Raw genomic sequence first — 23,557 nt, forward strand, 5'->3', positions numbered from 1 at the left:
TAAACTTCCTCCCACTTTAAAAATATTCACTGTGTGTATCAGCTGTTCTTGTTTTCTCAAGATGGAACTTTCTGAAGAAAAGTAATTTAATCTTTGGTTATGACTAAAACTGCATTCATTTGGTGACTGTAAGTGTCGTGTGTTATGAGCTGTACTAGGTGGCCAGAATACAGAGGGCTTAGGGAGCTTTCATTATGGTGGGAGGGGACCATCAAAATAAATAACAGCAAATTATGACAGGTCCTCTGAAGGAAACCAGTGGGGTGATGGAAGCCTTGGACTACAAACTAACGTAGCGAGAGATGATGTTGGAAAGATAGAATGCAACCATGTTGCTTTTCTTATTGAAATGTAGTTTCAGTTTTACTTATTGGATCTCTGAGAATAGAGAATTTTACCCAATTATAACAGTAAGATGGAATATATGGTATTTTATAAATAGTAGGAATACTTTTTTTCCCTAGACCTCCCCTCATTCCCACGGGTTCATGTCATTCTTTTATAAATGGATAATTCTTTAAGATTGCATAGGGTACGGGGTGCCTGGATGGCTCAGTCAGTTAAGCGTCTGCCTTCGGCTCAGGTCATGATCCCAGGGTCCTGGGATAGAGCCCTGCATTGGGCTCCCTGCTCAGTAGGGAGCCTGCTTCTCCCTGTCCTGCCTGCTGGTGCACGCGCTCTCTCTCTGTCTCTCAAATAAATAAATTAAAAAATCTTAAAGGAAAAAAAAAAGATTGCATAGGGTACAAAGCCATATAAGATATTATAATTTAATGATTGAGGTTTTTTAAAAAGGTCTAATATTAAGGTATACGACTTTGACTGAGGTATCCTACCAGAACTCCTCCATCTTTATTTTGCTGTGCCTTTTAACAAAGTCTTTGGGATCTTGCTATGCAGGCCAGTACAGTAGTTTTAGGGTTAGTATTTTTGTTCCTTCTAAAGTTTTTAGGTTGTTTGCTCAGGAAACTGTAGTATACCTAAGGGCTGATTCTGGTCTTGTTTACTTCCATATCCTTAAATCTAGCAGAGTGTCTTACACAAGGTGGATAGATGTGCTTAGTAAATGTTTGTTGATTAAATGAGTTCTTCTGATAGCATGGGTACCAAATGAGGTAAGTACTCTCGGTAGCAGGGAAGAAAGAGGTCTCTATGGAAAGAGCTAATATGAGAAAGCTCTATAGAGAAAGTAGAAGTGGTGTTGGACTTTAAAAGATGGGATTTAAGGAGAATGAAGGAGTGGGAAATTATGTGGAGTTACAGGAATGTATGTGGGATATGCACAAAGCGTTAACTGTTCCAGACTGGCTGTCATTGAGAGTTTGTACATGGAAACAGGGCTTTAAATACTACTTAAAAAGAAAAAGTGGGGGCGCCTGGGTGGCACAGCAGTTAAGCGTCTGCCTTCGGCTCAGGGCGTGATCCCGGCGTTATGGGATCGAGCCCCACATCAGGCTCCTCCGCTATGAGTCTGCTTCTTCCTCTCCCACTTCCCCTGCTTGTGTTCCCTCTCTCGCTGGCTGTCTCTATCTCTGTCGAATAAATAAATAAAATCTTAAAAAAAAAGAAAAAAAGAAAAAGTGGGTTGCAACAGAATAAGGAAAGTCTGGACAGATGGCAGAGGGGTGTTTAGTCCTCCTCTGGGCAGTGGAGGGCAGTGGAGGACTATGACACGGGATTGAGTAGTATTGATTTTTATTACAAATGTATTTTAGGAGGATTGATTTAGCCTTACAACTTAGGATGGATAATAGAGTAAAGGAACAGAATTCTTTAATGGCATTTACGGAAGAGAATATCCTATTGACCTTGTGTAGTCCTTATTTATTTTTGTTCTAGTCTCTTCTAGTCCAGAGAATATAAACTGCCTTGGGTCCCAAAAAGGGTCACACTATATTTTACTCCTCAGCTGTTAGTGATATGCCTAGAGCAGGCTTCCCCCCAGAAGAATGGTTGGAAAAAATCATAAGAAATTCTCAAGTGTATGGGTAGGTATCACCTAATGTATTTCAGGCTAGAGTATCACAGCTTTACACTCCTGTCTTCCCTGTCTCATGACTGAGAATTTCAGGCTTATTTCTTGAGTCTCCTAATATAATGCCAGAAAATTTTGAGAAAAGATAGTAAAGTATCACAAACTCAATGAAGCATTAATGTGACATCAGCCTGTGCCATATTCCATGCTAAGTCCTGGGGTCCAAAATGATAGATAAGATGTGATTTCTACCCTCACAAAATTGAAATAGATGTACTAGATGTAAAACATAAGAATATGAAAGTGCTTTGATTGAGAGATACACAGAGGCATATGGGGGCATTTAGCCTGTTCTGGGACTTCAGAGATGATTTCTTGGAAAAGATGAGTAGGAGTTAGATGAACAATAGGGGAAGTTTATTCTAGAGAAAAGAAAAAAGGCATGAACCAAAACATCGACATATGAAGCAGCATGACATATGCAGTGGGAAGCGTCCAGTCCTGAAGCAGACTGGTTGGTTGAGGCTAAGAGGGGTGGCTCACGGAGTGAGCACATACCAGGCTAACACTGAACGTTTTCTTTCTGAGGCTTTCCTTGCACTCGTTGCCAGGAGGGTACCTCTGTATGTTATGTTGAGCTATTTAGCACCTAAATAGTAGAAGAGATTTCTCTAACATAGTTTCCATATATGTGGATTATATATGGTTGTATGGATGGATGGATGATATATGTCCTCATGATTCCTAGTTTAGGGAAATATAAATAGGTCGCCTAAAACTCTGATGTCTAGGGAAGCTCCAAGGTAAGGTCAGAGTCTGTTGCTTTGACTGCTCACAGGTTGACATTGTCACCTTTACCCAGGTGTTACTTTGAAACAAGATATTTTGATGGTTTCTTTCTTAGCTTAATTCTGAAAGAAATAGGTCTTTGAAGCTTAAAATAAAGAGTTATAAACATTTGGTGAAATATTTGGAGATCTACTTGTAGCATAGGTGAAATACAATAAAGCACTCAGAGGGAGAATGAGGGGGAGAGAGGTGGAGAGGGAGGGAGGGAGAAAAGAGGGGGAGAGAAAGAAAGAAAATTAGAAGCATGGGGGGATGGAGAGAGGTGAGGAAGGGAGGGAGGGAGAAAGGGAGAAAGAAGAGGAACAAAGAGGGAAGAAAAGGGGAGAGAAGGAGGGAGGGGGAGAGGAAGCTTAAAAGGATTTTAAGCTTGGATTAGCTTCTATAAATCATGTCTCTCCCTTCTCCCCTTTTCATATTTTGAAAATAGTTTAATAAGTTGCTGTAGTGTTCTTTATCTCATCAGTAGTGTTTATCTAGGGCACTTAAAATGATATGCTTATTAATAACTTGCCCAGATATAATATAAACCCAGTTGTTTATTAGTTCATAAAATAGCATTTATTTTACTTTTATTCGGAATTCTCACCTGTTGATTTTTTAAATGAAACTAGTGGTAAATGCTAAAGCTATAGAGCAAACCCCTATGAAATCCATAATACGAACATTTTCCAGTAGTGTAATTATAATTCCGAATGTGATTTTTAAAAGGAAAACTCAGTCAAACCTCTGAGACGAAGTTACATAATAAACACACACTGCCATATAGTCTCCAGAAACTCCTCCTCCTCCTGTCCCAGTGACCTTCTCCCCCTCTATTTCCTCTCTCTCCTTTCTCCCCCTCTCCCCTTCTCCTCCTTTTTTCTTCTTTCTGTCTTCCTCCCTCTCATTTCTTCCCATCCCTCTTCTTTTACTTTTTTCCTCTCTTCCTTCCTCCTTCCATACCTGTCTCCGCCTATATCTCATTTCCTTCCTGATGTCTATAGAGAGAATATAATGTAGAGGGAACCTTACAGTTTACAAGACTGTTTTTAGCTCCATAGCACCTCTGAGCACTGTGATTGGTGTCCCAGAGATAATATTAGAAAGTGGTGAGTGCTATAGGGGAACAGGGGAAGAGAGTCATTGTGAGTTGTACCTTTAAATTCTATGGTGAGGATAAGCCTTGTTGGGGAGATGGTATTTAAGCAAAACTTGTAGGAAGTGAGGGAAAGAGAACCCTATGGATAGCTGGGAGGAAGAGAGTTCCAGGCAGGGGAGCAGTAATGTTCAGTGGGCCAGAGGAGGAATGTGATTGGCTTGTTTGAGGGACAGCAAGGGGTCTTACTGGGCTGGAATAGAGAGAGAGAATGAAAGAGAGAAATAGGCAATTTAGTCAGAAAGGTAACTGGGGCTGGGTGTTGAAATTTATTGCGTTTTTGGCTTTACACTTTGTGAGATAAGGGAGCCATTGGAGGATGGGTTCTGTGTTCCCTGTCCCATTTCATTAGTCTTTGTTCTTGAGTCATTACTACCCTGTTGTTACTACTGTGGTTTAGTAATAAATCTTGGTACTGGTAAGTTAAGTCTGTTCCTTTGTTTTCAAAATTGCATTGGCTATTCTTGACCCTTTATTCTTCTACACAAATTTTAGAGTCAGCTTGTCAGAGAACTTATTGGGATATTGGTTGGAATCGCACTGAATTTATAGATCAATTTGGGGAGAATTGTAATCTTTATGATACTGATAATCGTATCTAGGAATATGGTCTATCTTTTAAAAGAGTTTATATCTTCTATATTCTTCACATAGAATATTTTGTAAATTTCTCCATAGAAGCCAAACATATCTTTTATTAACTTATTTTCTGAGTACCTTTTGGTTTTCATTGCTGTTGCTAATTGGGTGTTTTTTTCAATTATATTTTGTAAATGACATGTGGGAACGCAGCTATTGCTGATTTTGTCTACCAACCTAAAGAACTCTCTTGTTCTATTTGTCTGTTGTCTGCATTGAAAAAAATTTGAGAGAATTATGCCATCTGCAAATAAAGTTAGTGTTACCTCTTCGTTCCTGATTTTTTACCTCTTATTGCGCTGACTTAGACATCTAGGACAGTGTTGTATATAAGAGGAGATATCCTTGTCTTGGACTTTTTAATTAGAGTATCCTTCTGAAGTTTTAACATTAAGCAAGGTAATTGCCTTGTCTGTTTAAGTAAGATAGTTCCTTTCAACTCCCAGTTTGCTAAGAGTTTATTTTTAAAATAATGATTCTTGGATATTTTGAATTTTAATATATGCTTTTTTTTCTCTGTGTCTTGAGATGGATTCTTTGATTTTTCTCCTTCATCTCTTAACGTACTGTATTACATTAACAGACTTGCTGATGTTAATCTATTATTTTATTTCAACATAAACCCCACTGGTTGTATTGTAGATCTCTGGATCACTTCTTAATTCAATTTATTATTACTTAATTTAGTAGTTTTGTGTCTGTGTTCGTGAGTGAAATTGTTAGATGTGAGTTTCTCTTTTTGTAACTAATTATATCCGGTTTTACTGTCAAAGCTGTACAGGCCTAAAGGAAAGATTTGGGAGGATTTCTGCTATTTATCATTTGTTGAAACAGTTTGAATAGAGAGTCTGATTGTTCCTTGAAAGTTTTACAAAACCTTCTAAGCTCATGTTGAATTAGGTGGGCGTATTTCTTAGTTATTCTTTTCAAAATATTTTCTAAATCTTCTATTTTTATAGAAAATTATCCATTTCATGTGTTTGAGATTTATTGGCCTAAAGTTACATAAAGTATTTTTAACATTAAAACATTCCTACTTTATCTGTGGTTACTTCCTCTTTTGGGTTCCCAGCATTGTTCATTTGTGCCCCCCCCCCCCCCACAGCTATGTTCCCTACTTGCCTTCCCTAAATCAGTCACCCTCATGGTTTGTCCGCACTTCAGTTTGCTCAAAGAACAAGTTAGACTTTTGTTAATCCTTCCTGCTGCTGCTCCTCCTCCTCCTCCTCCTTTCCCCCTATTTTATTAATGTGTGTTTTTGTCATTATTTTCATCCTTCTGTTTTCATTAAGTTTTTTTGCCCCCCACCCCCAACTTCTTGATTTGAATGCTTGATTTTAAGAATTTCTTATAGACATATAAGGATATAAATTACTCTGTAAGCACTGTTTCTTGCAGATTTTGACGTGTATTATTTTCATTGTCATTCAGTTTTAAATATTTTGTGATTTCCGTTGTGATTTCCTTTGTAACCTGTGATCTATTTAGAGAATGAATGTTTAGGTTTCCAGACAAAGGGGTTTTAACTTTTTTCTTTTTAAAAACTGTTGATTTATAACTAAATTGCACTGTGATTAGAGAAGGTATATAGTCTGACATCGGATCTTTGAATTGTAGGACTTACTTGTGTCCTAGTACCTAGTCCATTTTGTACTTCTTACATGTGTACTTGGAAAGAGAATAGGTTATTTCTGGAAAACCAGAATATATACTCAATTTTATATATTTTTGTCATTGCTGGGTTTTTTGTTAGTTTTGTTTTCTTAATAATTTGCTTATTTTATTAAATACTGAGAAGAGTATGTTGAATTCTATTAGTTGCAGATTTGTCAGTTTCTCCTTGTTATTCTACCAGTTTTTTTTTCTTTTCTTATTTTTCAGTTCTGTGGCATACCATATGGCTGTGTACATACACATTCAAGATTGTTTAAATTTCTTGTTGAATTCCCGTTTATTATAACGTAATGATGAACCCAAGTTTTAAAAATATTTTATTGTTTTGTTTATTGCTATTTCTATACCAGCTTTATTTTTATTTGGATTCACCTGGCATATCATTTTCTGCCTTTCATTTTCATTCTTTTGGGATGGTTTTATTTTGTATGCCTTTTGTAAGCATATTTAGGTGGGTTTACTTGTTTCAGCTACTCTGATGTATCTTTGTCCTTTTTTTTTTTTTTTTTTTTTAAGATTTTCTTTATTTATTGGACAGAGAGAAGCACAGCGAGAGCGGGAACACCAGCAGGGGGAGTGGGAGAGGGAGAAGCAGGCTTCCCGCAGAGCTGGGAGCCCGATGAGGGGCTCGATCCCAGGAGACCCTGGGATCATGACCTGAGCCGAAGGCAGACGCCCAACAACTGAGCCACCCAGGCGCCCCTCTTTGTCTTTTTGATAGGCAGAGAATGAACAAATAATCTTTCCAAATTCATCTTATATACTAGTCTTTTTCATTTTCCCAATGATGCAGCCACAGTGCCTCTTTATAAAGTTTCTTTTAAAATGCCAAATGCTCTCTAACTCAGTTCCTTTGCACATGTAGTTGTCTCTTCTTGGAACGGTCTTTACCATCGCCCTCTGTTTTAAAAAGCAAGCTTCAGTTTAAGTGCTCCCCCTTTTCTTAAGAGAAGCTCTTCTCTGACCCACCCCTTTCTAAAATAGCATCCACCTTATTAGTACCCTGATTTCTTTTATAACACAAAAGTTATTTATTCATAGATATTTATTGGTATGACTATGAATACTATTATTATACTAACCATCTTACTTACATGTTGATTATTTGATATTAGTGAACAAGGGGAGTAAGATAAGGCAGTACCCCTAAAAGAGTAACATGGTCTAGAGAAGTTTTCTCTAATGGCTGAGGAACCTGGTGCAAGTAAAGAGGAAAAAATAAAGACTGTTTATGAATGGGAAGGAATTTGAATATGGGAGTACCTTTACCAAGAAAAGGAAATATGTAGTTCTCCAGGACTCTGGAGGAGGCTGAGAGAAGTGTGACTGCAGACGTATTTAAGGTATAAAAGAGGTTAAATAAAGAATTGCCTGAATCAGACCTGATTTTACTGAATAAAGAGTGGAGAATAAATGGAGTTGAGAAGGCGTTGGAATACTTGTCAAGAGGTGTGCCGTAAGTGAGCAGGGTGAGGCTCCAATTTTAGTTTGAGTGAAGTTAGCAGTGTTGCTGGTTCTCTGTGTTCACTTGTTAGTACCTTGTGGTCTACAGCATTAGGGGGTTAGTATAAATGATACAGGGATGGGTGTAAGTTGCATAGTATGTGATCACACTGAGGAGTGAATATATTCTACCAGGGTGAGTGTAGCATTGATTAAAGGTAGAATGTCATGAATGTACTATGAACACCATGTTAAGAGGTGTGCTCTGAACTAGTGTGACCTTGGGCACAGTCTTCTCCCTGAATTAGAAAGGCGTTGAGCTCGATCATCTCTAAAGCCCTTTTCAATTTTCACATGATGAGAGTGTATGAAAAAGATGAAATTGAGTGAGTAATGGTTTAGGTAAAAGTAGGTGATGGGTGTGAAGAAGCAAGAACAGGTATGGAGCTTGTAATAAAGTTTATCTCCTAACTTTTAATAATAACACTAACATAATGTATCTGCATTTGTTTTGTAGAGTCCCTTGCTTTCAGTGTTCATTCACATTATCTGATCTCCTTTTACCTATATAAGGGTTGGTAGGGATATAAATTAATATCCCCATTTACAGATAACCTAGCTAGAACAAAGAACATTAAATTTCAAGTCAATTTCCAGTTGTGCCTATAAGAATGGCAATGGCAAGCCAGACTTTTGAGCCCCATTTCCTTATCTGTAAAATGAGGAGGGTTGGCTTTTGTATTAGACTACCTGAATTTTACTTCTAGGCAGGTATCTAGATCAGAGAAATATGACAGTTGTTATGTATCTGCATTTTATCAAGGGATTTGACATAAATCTTTCAGATTTTCCTTTGTAGACAAGAAATAGTGAATGGGTGGCAGCACCCTAGTGAATTTGTAATTTGGGAGCTATCTGTTAAGATGACACAGGATTCTATTCTCAGTGCAGTCTTTTCACCATTTTTAGCGATGACATGGATAAAGATATTGATGGCTTGCTGATCAAATAGCCAGTACATTGGATAACAGAATCAGAATCAAAGATGATCTCAGCAGGCTTCAACTAAGAGCCACATATGACAAGATGAAACACCATGGATTCCTCTAGTGCATGCCTGTGGTTGGGCAACAAGCACACTGCACAAGGATCGGAGGCAGGGGCTTCCTTCAGATCTTGCCTCCATTACTCTCTGTGTGACATATGGCCCCACATTCAAAAGCATAAAAGAATATGAATTTGTGAATTCTCTTTCTCCCCCAGTCATGCTGTGTCATTCCCCAAAGGCAGATAGGGTTATTAGGTTTTTAAAGTGTATCCTTCCAGAGAAATTTTATGCCAGTATAAGCAAATTGTGTGTGCATGTATACAAGTGGGAGTATATTATTCACACTGTTTTTGTACCTTGTGTTTTCCCTCATATTTATGACTTTATGTTGGAGGTTTCTGCATGTCAGTGTGATCATTTTGTGGTTGCACCATATTACTTTATAGGGATGAATCATAGATCATAGTTTAGTTAACTAGTTCTTTACTGATGGTAATTTTTGCTGTTTTCAGTATTTATTATAGACAATGATGTAGTCAATAACTGTACAATAGTTTTATCTATTGGATAAATTCTTAGAAGTGGTGTTGCTAGGTCAAAGGGGAATTCTTTCTAATGTCACTGTTGTCATCCTTGCCCTCGTATGTCACATAATCTGAGAAAAAACAGAACTGCATAGCTGGAAAGGGATATAAATACTGTCAAGTTTACTGGTTCCCAAAGTATGGTCCTTGGGCTGGGAGTAGCAGCAGCAGCACTTGAGAAGTTGTACCAAATGCAGATTCTTGGGGCCTCTGCTGGACCTCCTGAATCAGAGCCTGTGAGGGCCCGCAGTTTGTCCTCACAGCTGATTTTACATATGAGGAAACTGTGGTCAGAAAGGTGAAGTAACTTAGCGCTTGTCTCAAGGTATGACCTCTGATTTCTTTTTGAAACTCTTTTCCCATCATGTCACATCTTTCCCCCTTTTGGAATTTCCAAACTACATTCTGTTTTTAACAACATCTACTCCTTGCTGCCTCATGCCCTCTCTCTTACTTTCTCTTTTCTCTCCACTACTGAAATCCTATTGTCATTTGTTCCTGTTTTCTTGAAGCACTTGAATCTTCCAATTTGGGGAAATCAGTACATCTTAGCCTTCCTGTGGTATTTTCTTTTTATTTCTATTTCTGTATTAGTGTCTGGCTTTATTTTATTAATGTGCATTCATATCAGTCTTTGTTAGCTCATACATATGCTCCTTGAGGGCAAGGATGATTTGTTGTCACTTTAGACCCCTTGCACCTTCCTTCCATTTACTAATTGATAGATAAATGTTGGTTGCATTTTTCTCATGCACAGTTGGGAATCAGTAGAATAGAGAATATACTCTGTGTTACACTCAGTACCTGCACCTCTAACCAGTTTTCTTACAAATATGCTATTGACTACACAGGACAGTAGGCATGATAGGGATAAGTCGGCTCAAACCCCTCCACTGAAGTTCATAGATGGAAAATTAACCAATCTGTAATCAGTAAACCTATATTTTGGTTCTCTTTATGAGGGAGACATAATGTTGTGTGTTGAGGATGATAGGTTTCTAATACCACTTTTGTAAAGGACCATGCATTTTTACCGTTAATAACTGTCTTATACCTGTATACATTTAAATTGTAGGTGTCATTTCCTCCTTGTGAACTTAAAACTTAGAATATGGTGTCAAGGGGGTATTTACATTTTTCAAAATTCTTAAAAATTTTTGGTTATTATCTTGTTTACTCTGTTGTGCTAAATATCAAGATAGGTGTTTCCTATTGTTGAAACTTCACATTCTAGTAAAACACACCATTTTCTCAGATTATCTCAACATACTTGTCAAGGAAGAATATAGATGCTTGCCTGTATGATAGAGTGAATGTTTTATCATTTTTAGTTCATTTTTTCCTTAAAGCATTTTAATTTTATATGTAAGCAAAATTTAATGTTTTTTGTAGTACTCAAAATGCAGTTTATAATATTTTAGAGAAATTTTGAGAAGAAGCACGTCTTGGAGATGATTTTTTAAGTGGTGGTTGCCTGGCCTACAGTGATTTTGGTTCATCAGGCAGGTATTCTTATGGGCTGTCTTGAGAAATGGAGATATTATCACTGGCTTAGGGCCAAAGTTAACAACTTTGAAAGAATGTGCTTCTGTGTTAAGTTTGAAATTATTTTTCTCCAAGACACATCATTTTTATCAATTTTTAGCTAATTGTGTGGAAAATGGAGAACTGGAATGCTTTAATAAAATTTTGTGATCAGAAGTAAATTGTAAAAATTAAATATAATATTACCAGCCCATTTAGAGACTTGTATTACCTTAGCAGTTGTGTATTGGGAATTTATATACAACTGTGTCCTTAATTGCTATTTTTGGATGAACAATTGTAACCATGTTTAATGCTGTAAGCTTATAAATTTGATGTTACTGTTATGTCATACCAAACAGAAAAACTAATCTTTGTCCCCAGAATCCATTAAAAGCCAGTTCAGATACTAGTGCATGAGAAGGTAGAAAAGTGTTAAGATTCTTTTTGTGTCCTTAGGAGTTTATAGTCAGCATAGGAGACTTTATGCAAATGAAACCAGAGGCAATCTGCACAATAGCTTTCTAAATTTCACAATGTGGCATAACTATCTAGTATCTTTAATTTAGTTTGTTAGCAAGTTATTGTTATATTATTTGATCAAATCAACTGGAAGTTTATGCTATTAATATCATCAGAGGCAAGCTTTGCTGGGTGATGGATACAGTAAACCTATATCCGATATGTAATTCCTGTGCCTAGCACTCATTTCCTACCAAAATGTAGAGTTGAGTTTCTCATTGTTTCTTTTTTAGTGAGCATTTGTCCTGTGCATTCACATTCTTTCTTCATGGGGAAAGTAATGTATGCACAAGTGTGGAGATTGCCCAACACCAGCCAATTTATTTGATCAATGAGGAGCATATACACATGGCTCAGTCTTCACCTGCACCATTTCAAGGTAAGTAAATGGCAATGTCCTGCCCTCTACTCTCCCCCGCCAAGTGGATAGCCACCTTGCCCAGTAGGGTTTGCAGAATGAGTTATTATCTTAAATGGACATTTTAAAGCTAAGCGTAAGGGTCAACTTCTGAAGAAAGGAAAGACTACCATTTCACAATGAAAGCTTGCTAGTATTTTGCTGAAAGCTTTAGAGCTATCACATTAGGTGAAGTTGTAGTGAGGAATAAAATTTAAGAGAATTGCCTTCAGAACAAAGAAGATCAGTAAGTATTTGATGAGTAATTGACAAATCTTAAAAATTTGAAAGTTTTCATTGTTTTGTTTGTTCCATGGTTTCAAGCACATAATGACTTACGGAAAATTACTTTTTTTGAAATTTCAACCAGAATCCTGTTTCTAGAGTTGTATAGTTTTTTCAGTGATGTTAATATCTTTATTATTTCTTTTAATTAGAGACTACATTGTAGGTATTTGGTTGTAATTTAACTTAATTTATGTATTTTCATTCATTCTCAGCTAATCACCTAGATTTTGCCAAAATAACTCCATGTCCCTTTTATTGAATCATGAATTCTAAATCTTTGGTTTTGTTTTTGGAATTCAGAATTTTCTGTGAGTAACTTTTTTAAATGTTATAACGTTTAAATGCAGTAGTATTACATTGAACCAGCTGGAAAAATCTCTTTTGGTTCAATCTAATTTATTACTAGAGATGTCTGGTTGAAATGGTCCTAATATATCACACAATGTGCTTTTTAAAAAACACTGATATTTTAACAGATTTAACTAAAATATTTTTATTGACATAACAGCCTGTCAAGAGTGTTTAGCCTCCATATTACTTATGATTGCTTTTTGGTTTCCTACAAATGATTCTGATTTAATTTGATGAAAACATCTGTTCCTTGCCATAAAGATACTTGAGCCTTTTTTTTTTTTAAAGGTAAAAAAGAACATTGAATCCTCATTTAACTCTCTCCTAATTGTTACCTTTTTTTTTTTTAACCCCCTCTCTTTGTAATACATTTTAAACTATGTACTTAGTCATTCCATAATTTTGGGTATTTGCTGTGTGAACTACTATAAAATTCAAAATCCAGTTTCGAAACTGTACACTTAAGAGTTGTACAGTATTTGCATATTATGGATTACCAGAAGTATTTAAATACTGTGTTTTGTTAAATATGAAGGTGCTGAGGACCCTCTAACTTCATTCTAGACTTTATCACTGAAAATAAAAGCATTTATTTATGATAAGAACAGAAGGAATTCCTAATCTTGAGTTGAGGTGACTAACCTAAGCTGGGAAAGATAATATTACCAATATCAGGTCTCCATAAACCACTTATTTTAGTTCTTACTGGTTTGTTGCTAATGCCTTGAATCATAGAAGACTTTTGTGGAATGTTATCCTGCTTATTTCCCATGATTGGTGTGGAGGAGGGGCATTCTTAGGGCAGGTATTGGCCTATAAACAATTATAACGAACATAATTAACCATATTGATATGGGAATTTCCTAGAAGTATTTGTACAGAAGAACTGCCCTTGATTAACTGTGTTGGTTGGAATCAGTATTTTTATCCTGTTTGGATCAGTGAGGAACAGCAGAAAGGTACCAAGAAATATGTGATGTCTACAGCTCTCACTGTCTTGAATGATGTAATATGTCATCCAGCTGTTAAAAAAAAAAAAATAAAGCCATCCAAAGAAAGAACATCTCGTTTAATGACTATGCTGAGATTTTTTAGAAATTAGGATTAAGAAAAAGTTTATCTCCGGAAAAGTATTGTTTGGTGAAGGTTAGCCTCATCCCAAGGCTACAGACTGGCTGAGTCATATGCAGCATCATGTTAACTACATTTTTGTGCTACCTCAGTGAAAATAACATTAGGTCAAACACTGAAAGAGAAAGATAGAGGACTCTGAGTCCTTTACTTTGAGTATAATAAGTTTTACTTAGAGTTGTTTCATCAACAGATATACAAAACAGTTGTAACTAAAATTATAAATAAGTATTATGTACATCAAGACCTTTTTGCTATTACAAGTTTTATTTGTATATTGTTTTTTAAATTACAACAGATATTTAGGAAGTCTCAGAAACCCTGGAAAGAGTGTTCAAGTTCTAGGCAGCTTTTGGGGTATATGTATTAAGTGGTTTTTCTTTTGTTATGAAAGATTCAGTGTTTGCATTGTATAAACTCTTACGAAACAGGTTGTATAGTTGCTTTTGTAAATGGTTTATATGTTGTGTGTTACTACAGCTGTCTGCTAATTTTTTTGCCTCCCCCATTTGATTTCCTTAAAAATTGGCGTGCATTGAGAGGCATATGGGTAAGAGGTACTAAAATGAGGAACTTTAAAAAATAAGACTTTAAAAGGAGTCAATATGAAATAAAGAGCGATATCTAGTAAGTGAGGCTGGGCTTTAGCCTAAATGACCACATATGTAGCATTACATTTAAGTAGGAGTTACTACTCTGATCTATAACATATGTTTCTCCTCCCTGCCTTAGTACTGGTAAGTCCGTATGGCTTAAATGGCACGCTAACAGGCCAAGCATACAAGATGTCAGACCCAGCCACCCGTAAGTTGATCGAGGAATGGCAGTATTTCTACCCAATGGTGCTGAAAAAGAAAGAAGAATTGAAAGAAGAAGAGGAGTTGGGATATGATGATGATTTCCCTGTGGCAGTCGAAGTAATTGTTGGTAAGAGAAAATATTTTGCCTGAAGAACTCTATTCTATCTTCTTCATCTTTCTTAATTTAAAAAGATAATCATTGAGATTCATCAAAAATAATCTCCATAATTTTCCCATCTTTTTTTATTCTCTTGATACAGTGGTATATGCTGAGTAGTTATCTTGCCTGAAGCGCCAGTGGTCCCTGTATTCCAAATGCTATTATCATAATGTTGGAGTACATGCTTAAACAGCTATTAACTTAGGAAGGAATGGAGCACATCACTTTTGGCAGTATCTAATGAGCACCTCATTTTCATCATTGAGCTTTGGCTCTGACCACTAGAACAATAAAGTTGGAAGCCTAGTATGGACTTTTTCTCAGGCCTGGTTCTCTCCTTGCTCTCGTTCCTTACAGGTGGTGTTCGGATGGTTTATCCTTCAGCATTTGTTTTGATCTCTCAGAATGACATCCCAGTTCCTCAGAGTGTTGCCGGTGCTGGAGGCCATATTACAGTGGGGCAGCAGGGACTTGGTAGTGTGAAGGACCCAAGTAACTGTGGGATGCCTCTTACCCCTCCCACCTCTCCAGAACAGGCTGTCATAGGTGAGTATAATCCAGAAATATCCCAGGTGGAGGAGATCACAGAAAACCATGTAGCTCACTTGCCATGGAGCAGATGAGAAAACTCATGTTGAGAAATGCCTTATGCAAGATATGAAGGTAGAGTGACAAGGGAATTTTGCAAAATAGACAAGGAAAATTTTCAACAAACAATTGATGAGCTTCAGAATTTTAATTGTGCCCTATTAGTCTTTATTCCAGTTAGACAGTGTAGTTGTTTCTCTTAAGTTCTATACACACATCTGTCCCTTTACACACATGTACGCACGTGCACACAGACAGACACACATAATCAGGGGACACGGTGTAGGTTGCTCTTTTTTTCCTTACATGGAAAACACAAAATCAAAAAATGGCTGAAGCATTTGCCCACTTGGCCATTGCCAGCCAGGGGCAAGTCTGGAATAATTCTTTTCTTGGTATATTATAAAGGTAGACTGGCATTCAGCAGCTCTCAGTAAGATGCTTTGTTCTGTCAGTAATCTGTCTACATTAATGATAAGTATTAATTATATATGAAACTTTAAAAAAATTTCCTTCATGAAAAAATTCAGAAATCGTTTAAATTGGGAGCATTTTGCCTTCTTTGGAGTAGTATATTTTCTGTATTAACTTTTTGGTTGTTGTAGTTGACTTCATTTTAATTGGAAATCTAGTCACTAAGGAAAGGATATTCATCAGACTTGAGCCGAAGTGAGATTATTTATAGGCTTTTTAATGTGGGCCATGTTAGCGAAAGCATCAGAGTAGATCAAGTCTTGGCTGCTGAACTGAAAACAGACTATCCGGCATGATACACACTTACGTGGCTATTTTCATGAGGTTAGATAAGACAGTATTTCAGAGTTTCTAGCATGGTGCTTGGCATGTGGAGAGTGTTCAGTAAATGTTCATGGTTAAGCAATATACTGAGGACAAGTATAGACATTGTGATTGAGCACACCTAATTTAAAAATATGGCTATGTAGCTTTTACTAGGTGAGTTGGCCTGTATGAGAATTCCTCTCATAAAGGAGCCTCCGTTTCATTCTCTGTTAAATACTATGTATTTGACAGAGCTGTTATACATAGTAGGAAAAGTACTTGATAGGACTCTGTAGGCAGCAAAGCAGAATACAAATGGTGGCATAAGCAATTTGAAGCAGTACTCAGAACAGGATTATATTATCTAGAAGGAGTTTCTCAGATACAGTGTGGAGGGCATAGAAGTGGGCAACAGACAACCTCTGTCTTTAGGAGCCATGCAGTTGCTAAGACAGTAAAAAAAAAAAAAAAAAAAAAAAAAAAGGGACATCCAACTCTAATACAGTGGGGCAGAGAATTTGGATGATCCTTTTGAAAGGATTTTCTCAGTTTTTATTAAAAAAGAAGAAAAAAAATACTTTTACAAACTTTTTAATAATCATCATAGAGAAGATGTATTGATATAGAGACTAGATTTATAAGTATTTTGAGACATTTTGATCACATTTCATATTGAAGTTTGGATTTTAAACAATTGTACTAAGTAAGTTGTGCACTATGTAAGTTGTCATCAGTTTTTGTTTATCTGTTTGTTTTTGTTTTGCCTGGTACTTAGGGAAATTTGTATTCAATTTAAAATTGAAAGCCTGCTGTACACACGATGTCCTGGCGTCTGATCAGTTAGGAACTCTAAATCTCACAATTCAAAAACACCAGGTTTTGTTTACTGTGGTTTTCAGTATGGCCTTCCTAACTCTGGGTCTTCAAATTACTTCCTGTCTGACTCTGTGTGTGTCGTTGTGCTAAGCCCTGGGCAAATAAATCCCCTGATGCCTCCTCAGTCTCTAAAACCAACTAACTAAATAAAAGCAACTGGAATCTTTGTTGTAAAATGAATTTGTCTTAGTTTTCACATCATGATACAATGAATTATAGCTTAGGACTCGTAATGCTCCATCAGAGACAATGCTGTTCAGCCCTGTCACTTTGCAGTTGACTCACATTGAGCATCGCCATGTTTTCCTAGCTGTAGGACAAAGTGGGTTCCCTTTTCCCTTAAAATGACCAAGAATGTTCTAGATTAGCAGGGGACCTAGGAGAGCCAGCTGGTTTTGGTGAAATCATTCACGCCTCACGTGGATAGGCACCTCCACTTGCGTCTTCTGTTTATGAAGGTGATTTTGAGAAACAATATTCAGTATGTATTTGACAGCATGGAATACAGGTCTTGTCTAATTCCCTATAAGGTATCATCCCCATTTTAGTTGAATCATTAAAAGCTACTGAAAAGCGTTAACCCAACTTTAATCTGAAAAGACCGTGCCTTATTTTCCCCACCCCTCTCATTTTTTGGTCATAAATTAATCCTGTATGATAACCATGGACATATGATCTCTTTAGCTAAATTGTAAGGTGTTCGGGAGCAAAGGGTTATGTGTTCTACTTCTGTTTGCTTCTCTGCTTATTCTAGTTTTATAATAAGCATTTGAAAATCCATTGTAAAATTGAAATGAATTATTTTGTACCACAGAACAAGTCAGGGAACTTTTAAGATGAAAGATAACAATGAAAGACCAAATTTTTGTCTCCTTTATCTAATTTGTAATATAATAATACTTTTGTAGGAAACAAGCAAGCAATCTTCAGTTCCTTAGAATGTAAGCATTTTGATACTGGTTTTTGTTTTTGTTTTTTAAATAGAACTAAGCCTAACCATTCAGCTCATATCATGGTTGTGTTCCAGTGTATCAGGACTATTAATTTGTGGTATAAGGTTGTTTGTTTATTTTTCAGATGAGGGTGGAGATTTCCAGAGTGCTTAAAATTGATTATTTCGGTCAAGATGTTTTATATCATAGTTCTATTGAGAACAAAACCCACAATATATTTATTAAGTCAAATAGATGAAAGTAATTGAATCAGAATTTAATACTGGAAATTGACTTCAGTATTTGTCTTGTATCAGATAGAAATAGTAAAATACTCATAATATAACCAAAGATCAGTGTTATCAGTAATCATAGTGGACCTAATAGAAAGAAATGGGATTACATACCAACCATAGTTGGAAAAGCTAAGTGAGTTATTAGAAACTAGTGAATAATCCTCTGATACAGAATGTCGAGATAACCTCTTTCAGTGTTTTAGCACTAAGCTTTCATAAATAGTGTCAGGCATAAGGACAAACAGTTCCACACACGAATTTGAAATTTGACCTTGTTAAAAGCTTTGTGCCATTAAGTTCTTTCTCCGACCCAGGGCACTACGTGCAATTGCTACACAGTTTTTAGCTAAATGAGCAGAAAGCTCCCTCTGCTGTTTTGTTTTGCCTTGAAACTTATTTATTGCATTGTGGATTTAAAAATTTAAAACAATCTATTCATGTTTACATCTTTAATAGTATGATGTATGAGCCTTTACAAGAAAATTGTCTCTCAATACTGTAGAGTCGGAATGCCTCTGTATGGGTATGCCCTTGGGGTATGTGAGTGTTGATGTGATGAACTATTTTAGCTAGAACACAAAGAACCATGCAAAGTGCCAGTACACACAAATTATGCTCGGAGCTACAGATAGTGTTATTGCCAGTGGGTAGGGGCAAAGCTACATGAATAATATGAGTTTCAACAATCAAAACATTTCTGTTAAATAAGCTTGCAGTCTGTGTACTAGGAGACCTTTCCAGATAATTTTCACATCCCCAAATTGTCTCTCTTTTCCAGGGGAGAGTGGAGGTACGCAGAGTGCGGTCAGTCACCTAGGCTCCCAAGATGGGGGGATGATAACTATGCACAGTCCAAAGAGATCGGGGAAGATTCCTCCAAAACTCCACAATCACATGGTCCATCGAGTCTGGAAGGAATGCATCCTCAACAGAACCCAGTCCAAGTATGACTTTTGCATTACGTCTGGATCATGGTTTAGTTACACCATCTCTTTGATTAGTATGTGAAGAGTGTCAATCACATTGTACCATTGTGCGACCAAACCTGAGAGGTCCTTGGATTGGTAGTTCATCTTTTTGAACATATTAGTGCAAAATTCAATGCAAGGATGTTAAAGATGTTTACTTTACTTGACTTGATTATCTAGGGAATTTTGAAGTTCCTGATTATCTCAAGATTGGCACAGTATTCATCTTACATTTTTTAGCACAGATGGCTTAGGACAGTAGTCAGTGGGTTTGGTTTTCCTTCTTATACCAATTTATGAATGTTTTCTATTTACAAAGGGAAATGACCTTCTTTGTCACATTTTTTGTGACATCAGCCTTCTGTTTTAAATGACAATACAGTTCTGAACTGAACTGATGACAGAGGGGTGTTTACCACCTGCTGTGCTTCCTTTGGTTGATTTGGGGAAGCCATATTCTTTTCTTTCCCTACCTGAATTTGCTTCTTTCCTTCCCCGCCACTTCTCCTCTTGCTCTCCTCCCTGCCTTCCTTAACATATTTTTGGAAAAGAGGAAGAATGGATTCTAAGAAGAGACTGCTGGTGGTGATTATTTTAATTACATGAATGATCATAAATAGTAGTCAATAAATACTCTTCCACTTACCAAGATTTACATAAACATATTCAGCATATTTTCACATCTCTTTTGATATAACTGACATGTCTCCTTTTTGGAGTGAGGCAGTACACAAAGGAGTTTTCATTCTCTAGAACAGAGTAAATATGGACACTCTTGCCAAGAACTGCTAAAAAGTTGACTCCTTTTAGAAATCAGTTAAATGTTGGGGCGCCTGGGTGGCTCAGTCGTTAAGCGTCTGCCTTCGGCTCAGGGCGTGATCCCGGCGTTCTGGGATCGAGCCCCACATCAGGCTCCTCTGCTGGGAGCCTGCTTCTTCCTTTCCCACTCCCCTTGCTTGTCTCTCTCTCACTGGCTGTTTCTTTCATTGGCTGCCTTGGTGTCAAATAAATAAACAGAATCTTTAGGAAAAAAAAAAAAAAAGAAATCAGTTAAATGTTTCTTCAGTCACTACTATTTAAGAGCTTTATATACAGTTATAAAACCTGTCATGTGGATCTAGCTTTTAGGAAATTCATACTATATATTTATTTCTCAGTGAATTGGTTCTAGAATAGGCTGCTGAAGAAGATGTACATAAAATCTAAAATAATTGCAGCGGGAGAGTATATGTCATGTTCTAGAATTAAAAAGGTATTTCTGGTCACTTAAAAATGATCCTTTGCTCTAGAATAATTGGTACAGATGTTTTTACCTCTATCTACAATGCCTGGATAATTTCCAAGTTAACATTTTCTTTTTCTTTTCCTCTCATTTGCTGTCTTTGATTTTTATCACCACTAACCTGTCACCTCCACCATCTCTAACAGCCCCTTGAATTGGCAGCACAGAACAGGGCAGTGAGACACCCAGAAGGGCAAGGGAGGGTGGAGAGCAAGAGAAGTCTGTTTAGAGCTGTCATTGGAGCACTTTGCAGTATCAGCTGTAGCAAAATTGGCAATACAGAAATACTGCCCAGTGTTCTTATTGTCAGTATGTAATAATAGACATCTGCTTTTTGCTACCAATTACTAGTGACAAGTAGGAGGTAATTTTTTTCTCGTCTTTAATTCACGTTACAAGCATAGAGTGCTGCTTAAATGCTAGCGAGTATAGGAGTTTTGAGAGTGGTTTAAACAGTCTGTCTTCAGGGCATATAATTCACAGATGCTGCGAAAAGATAATTTGAAAAATTTAAGTTATTTCTACAAAATTAAGTGACTTTTTAAAGCAACCACCAATAGTGCCAGATAGTGTTTTAATTGCTCTGTCACCCATGTTAAAACGTACATTAGACTTAAATAGAAATATTTTGAATCTTGCTTCTTCTAGTGCATAGAACAGGTTGGTTCTTTTCCCCGCCCTTGGATTGCTCTGAGCTATCTATCATAGATAACATTACTATGTGAAATGTATTCAGGTCTTCTAAAACATCCCTCCCCCACCCGCCATCGAGGTATGAATATTATCTCATGTCATATTTTTAACCTTTCTTAGGAGGAGCCAAATGTCAACTCCAACTCTTGAAGAAGAGCCTGCTAATAATCCTGCTACTTGGGATTTTGTGGATCCAACCCAAAGAGTCAGCTGTTCCTGTTCTAGGTAGGTAGTAGAAAAGGCCGAACAGGACTCGGGTAGAATGGTGGCACCTTTTGCTGGCTATCTTCTGGACTCTCAGACCACTTCTTCCTCATCATTTTATTTTGTTTTGTTTTCAGTCTTCCTCCTACAGTAGAGAAGGAAAAGATAGGTCTTTTCTTATATACAGATGATAACAGTTTTATTGTCAGGACTCAAAAAGAGCTTTATTAGACAACTGGCCCTGTTATCAAATTGCTTCCACAAATGTCTTCACGGTAACTACTTCAGAACTAAAGGCATCAGTTCGATGAGACAATCTATTCCCCTGTAAATGAGTTTATTTAATTATACTTAATTTTAAAGTAGAGATAAATACTAAGTTGGCTACAGTTAATAGAATTTGTATTAAATAGACCTTCCTTAGATATTTTGTTTTGTTATCGGTGCTGCTGTGTTTTGATGCTTGACGTAGGTATTTGGTAACAACACCTGCCAAAAGCTAAAATTGTTGTTCATTCATTTAGATATTTGAATAGAACCCTAAATTGATTTCTGTAGAAAATTTTTGCTCTCTTGGATATTACCTTGACTTAACCATTCCTTGTGGTAATGAAGAGTCTTCTTGTCATGGGCTTTCATTAGGGTTCTTAGATTTCTCCCTCCTCTCTCTCTCTCTCTTTTTTCTTTCTTTCTTTCTAAGATTTTATTTATTTACTTCGCACACATGCTAGAGAGTGCAAAGTGGGCGCAAGCAAGGGGAGGGGCAGACGGAGAGGGAGAGAGAGAATCTCAAGCATACAGCTGAGCACAGAGCCAGATGTGGGGTCTGATCTCATGACCCTGAGATCATGACCTGAGCCGAAATCAAGAGTCAGACTCTTAACCATCTGAGCCAGCCAGGCGCCCCAGTTCTTAGATTTCTTAGGTGTATGTTGGCCTTACCCCTAGCTCAGTTGACTGTTGAGGATGTGATGGTGATTACTCACTTAATGAGCAACTTAGAGTAGCTTTGCTTCCAAAGTACATATTTTTATATTTGATACTGCTCAACACTTAGAAAAAGTTCTGTTGAGATAAAGTATATTAAGAGAATGGCCATTCATTTCCCTAGTTTAGATAGGGGTTCTTAACGTGACATAAATAAGTTGGTTTGGGTTAGGGAGGAATCACATGACGCCTGAGAATATGTGCAAACTATGTGTGTGTGTGTGTGTGTGTGTGTGTGTGTGTGTGTGTGTGTGTGTGTGTACACAACTTAAGCCAGAGTTTTGACACCATCTTCCCGTCCTCCCCTGCCCCTTACGTTGATTCTCTTTTATCAAGCTCTGCCTTTCTAGTCAGCTTTTTTTGAGAGACGTTGTAAGTATCAGCCTAATGAAATGTGCATTATTGGTTTTTTAAGGAGGGTGTTTTTGAAGAAGTTGTTTGTTCAGTAAGGGTCCTCTCTGAGCATGTGAGAATCTCTTTCTAGTCTCAGGATAGGTATGGTACACTAGCTGAATACCTGTTTTACTTCTGTTTCTAGGCCATTTTAAATTGTGTGACAAAAAGCCTTTTCTTATTAACATTGATTTCTAAACAGCTCATAGGCAAGTTATGGGCCACCTTTAGAAAGTACCTAGGATAAAAATGTTAGTGTATTTAGCTTTTCTTGTGCCCTCATCTTATTTTTGCTCCTCCTTTCCTTAATCTAGATTTTTTTCACCTGTTAAAAATAAACTTTGCTGATTTCTGTGTCATATTTTTATTTGCTCCCTTGAATTATTTTGACCTGAAGTGTAAATAAATAGCACTTTTTCTTTTGTCCTCTGGAGTCATTCCTCTGTTTCCTCACCAGATTCTTATACTTTCAGGTCTTTTTTTAGTTATGCATTTCATTCCATTGACTTCCAGGTATTTATCTCTATACCTGACTTCTGGTATATACTCTGGTCTTATATTTTGGGGGGTGCCTTTAAGAAATATCCTTAATATTGACGTGTGTTTTCTCACAAGTTAGGTATCCTGTTGCAGTCATTTTTATCACAGTTTTCCCTTTTCAGCCTAGAAACTTTATCATTTATTATTTTCTTCATTTTATTTTATTTTTTTAATTTATTTTTTTTTTTAAAGATTTTATTTATTTATTTGACAGAGAGACAGCCAGCAAGAGAGGGAACACAAGCTGGGGGAGTGGGAGAGAAAGAAGCAGGCTCCCAGCGGAGGAGCCTGATGTGGGGCTCGATCCCAGAACTCCGGGATCACGCCCTGATCCGAAGGCAGACGATTAACGACTGCGCTACCAGGCGCCCCTATTTTTCTTCATTTTATAGATGAATTTTATCTTTGCATTTCACATTGATTTCCTTTGAAATGTCTCTGATAGTAATTCTACTTGTCTCATTCTTTTAGCCACCATGTGTTTCTACACTATTTGGC

General features: G+C 36.9%; 1 protein-coding gene across 3 annotated transcripts in view; it reads left to right on the forward strand.

The window, feature by feature from the left end:
- The window catches only part of MED13L (mediator complex subunit 13L), a 297,747-nt gene that overhangs the window by 221,709 nt on the left and 52,481 nt on the right, over positions 1-23,557 (forward strand). For all 3 annotated transcript variants that reach the window (XR_015722325.1, XM_045776132.2, XM_045776142.2), the window contains exons 5-9: positions 11,627-11,772; positions 14,293-14,487; positions 14,878-15,066; positions 18,771-18,936; positions 21,056-21,160. Coding sequence is in view for 2 of the 3 variants with exons in the window: in XM_045776132.2 (XP_045632088.1) it covers positions 11,627-11,772; positions 14,293-14,487; positions 14,878-15,066; positions 18,771-18,936; positions 21,056-21,160 (801 nt within the window). In the remaining variant the exon portion in view is untranslated. The remainder of the gene's footprint in view (positions 1-11,626; positions 11,773-14,292; positions 14,488-14,877; positions 15,067-18,770; positions 18,937-21,055; positions 21,161-23,557) is intronic.

The sequence above is a fragment of the Ursus americanus genome, chromosome 30 (genome assembly GCF_024610735.1).
Source record: "Ursus americanus isolate L20-20 chromosome 30, mUrsAme1.1.p, whole genome shotgun sequence".
NCBI classification, from domain to species: domain Eukaryota; kingdom Metazoa; phylum Chordata; class Mammalia; order Carnivora; family Ursidae; genus Ursus; species Ursus americanus.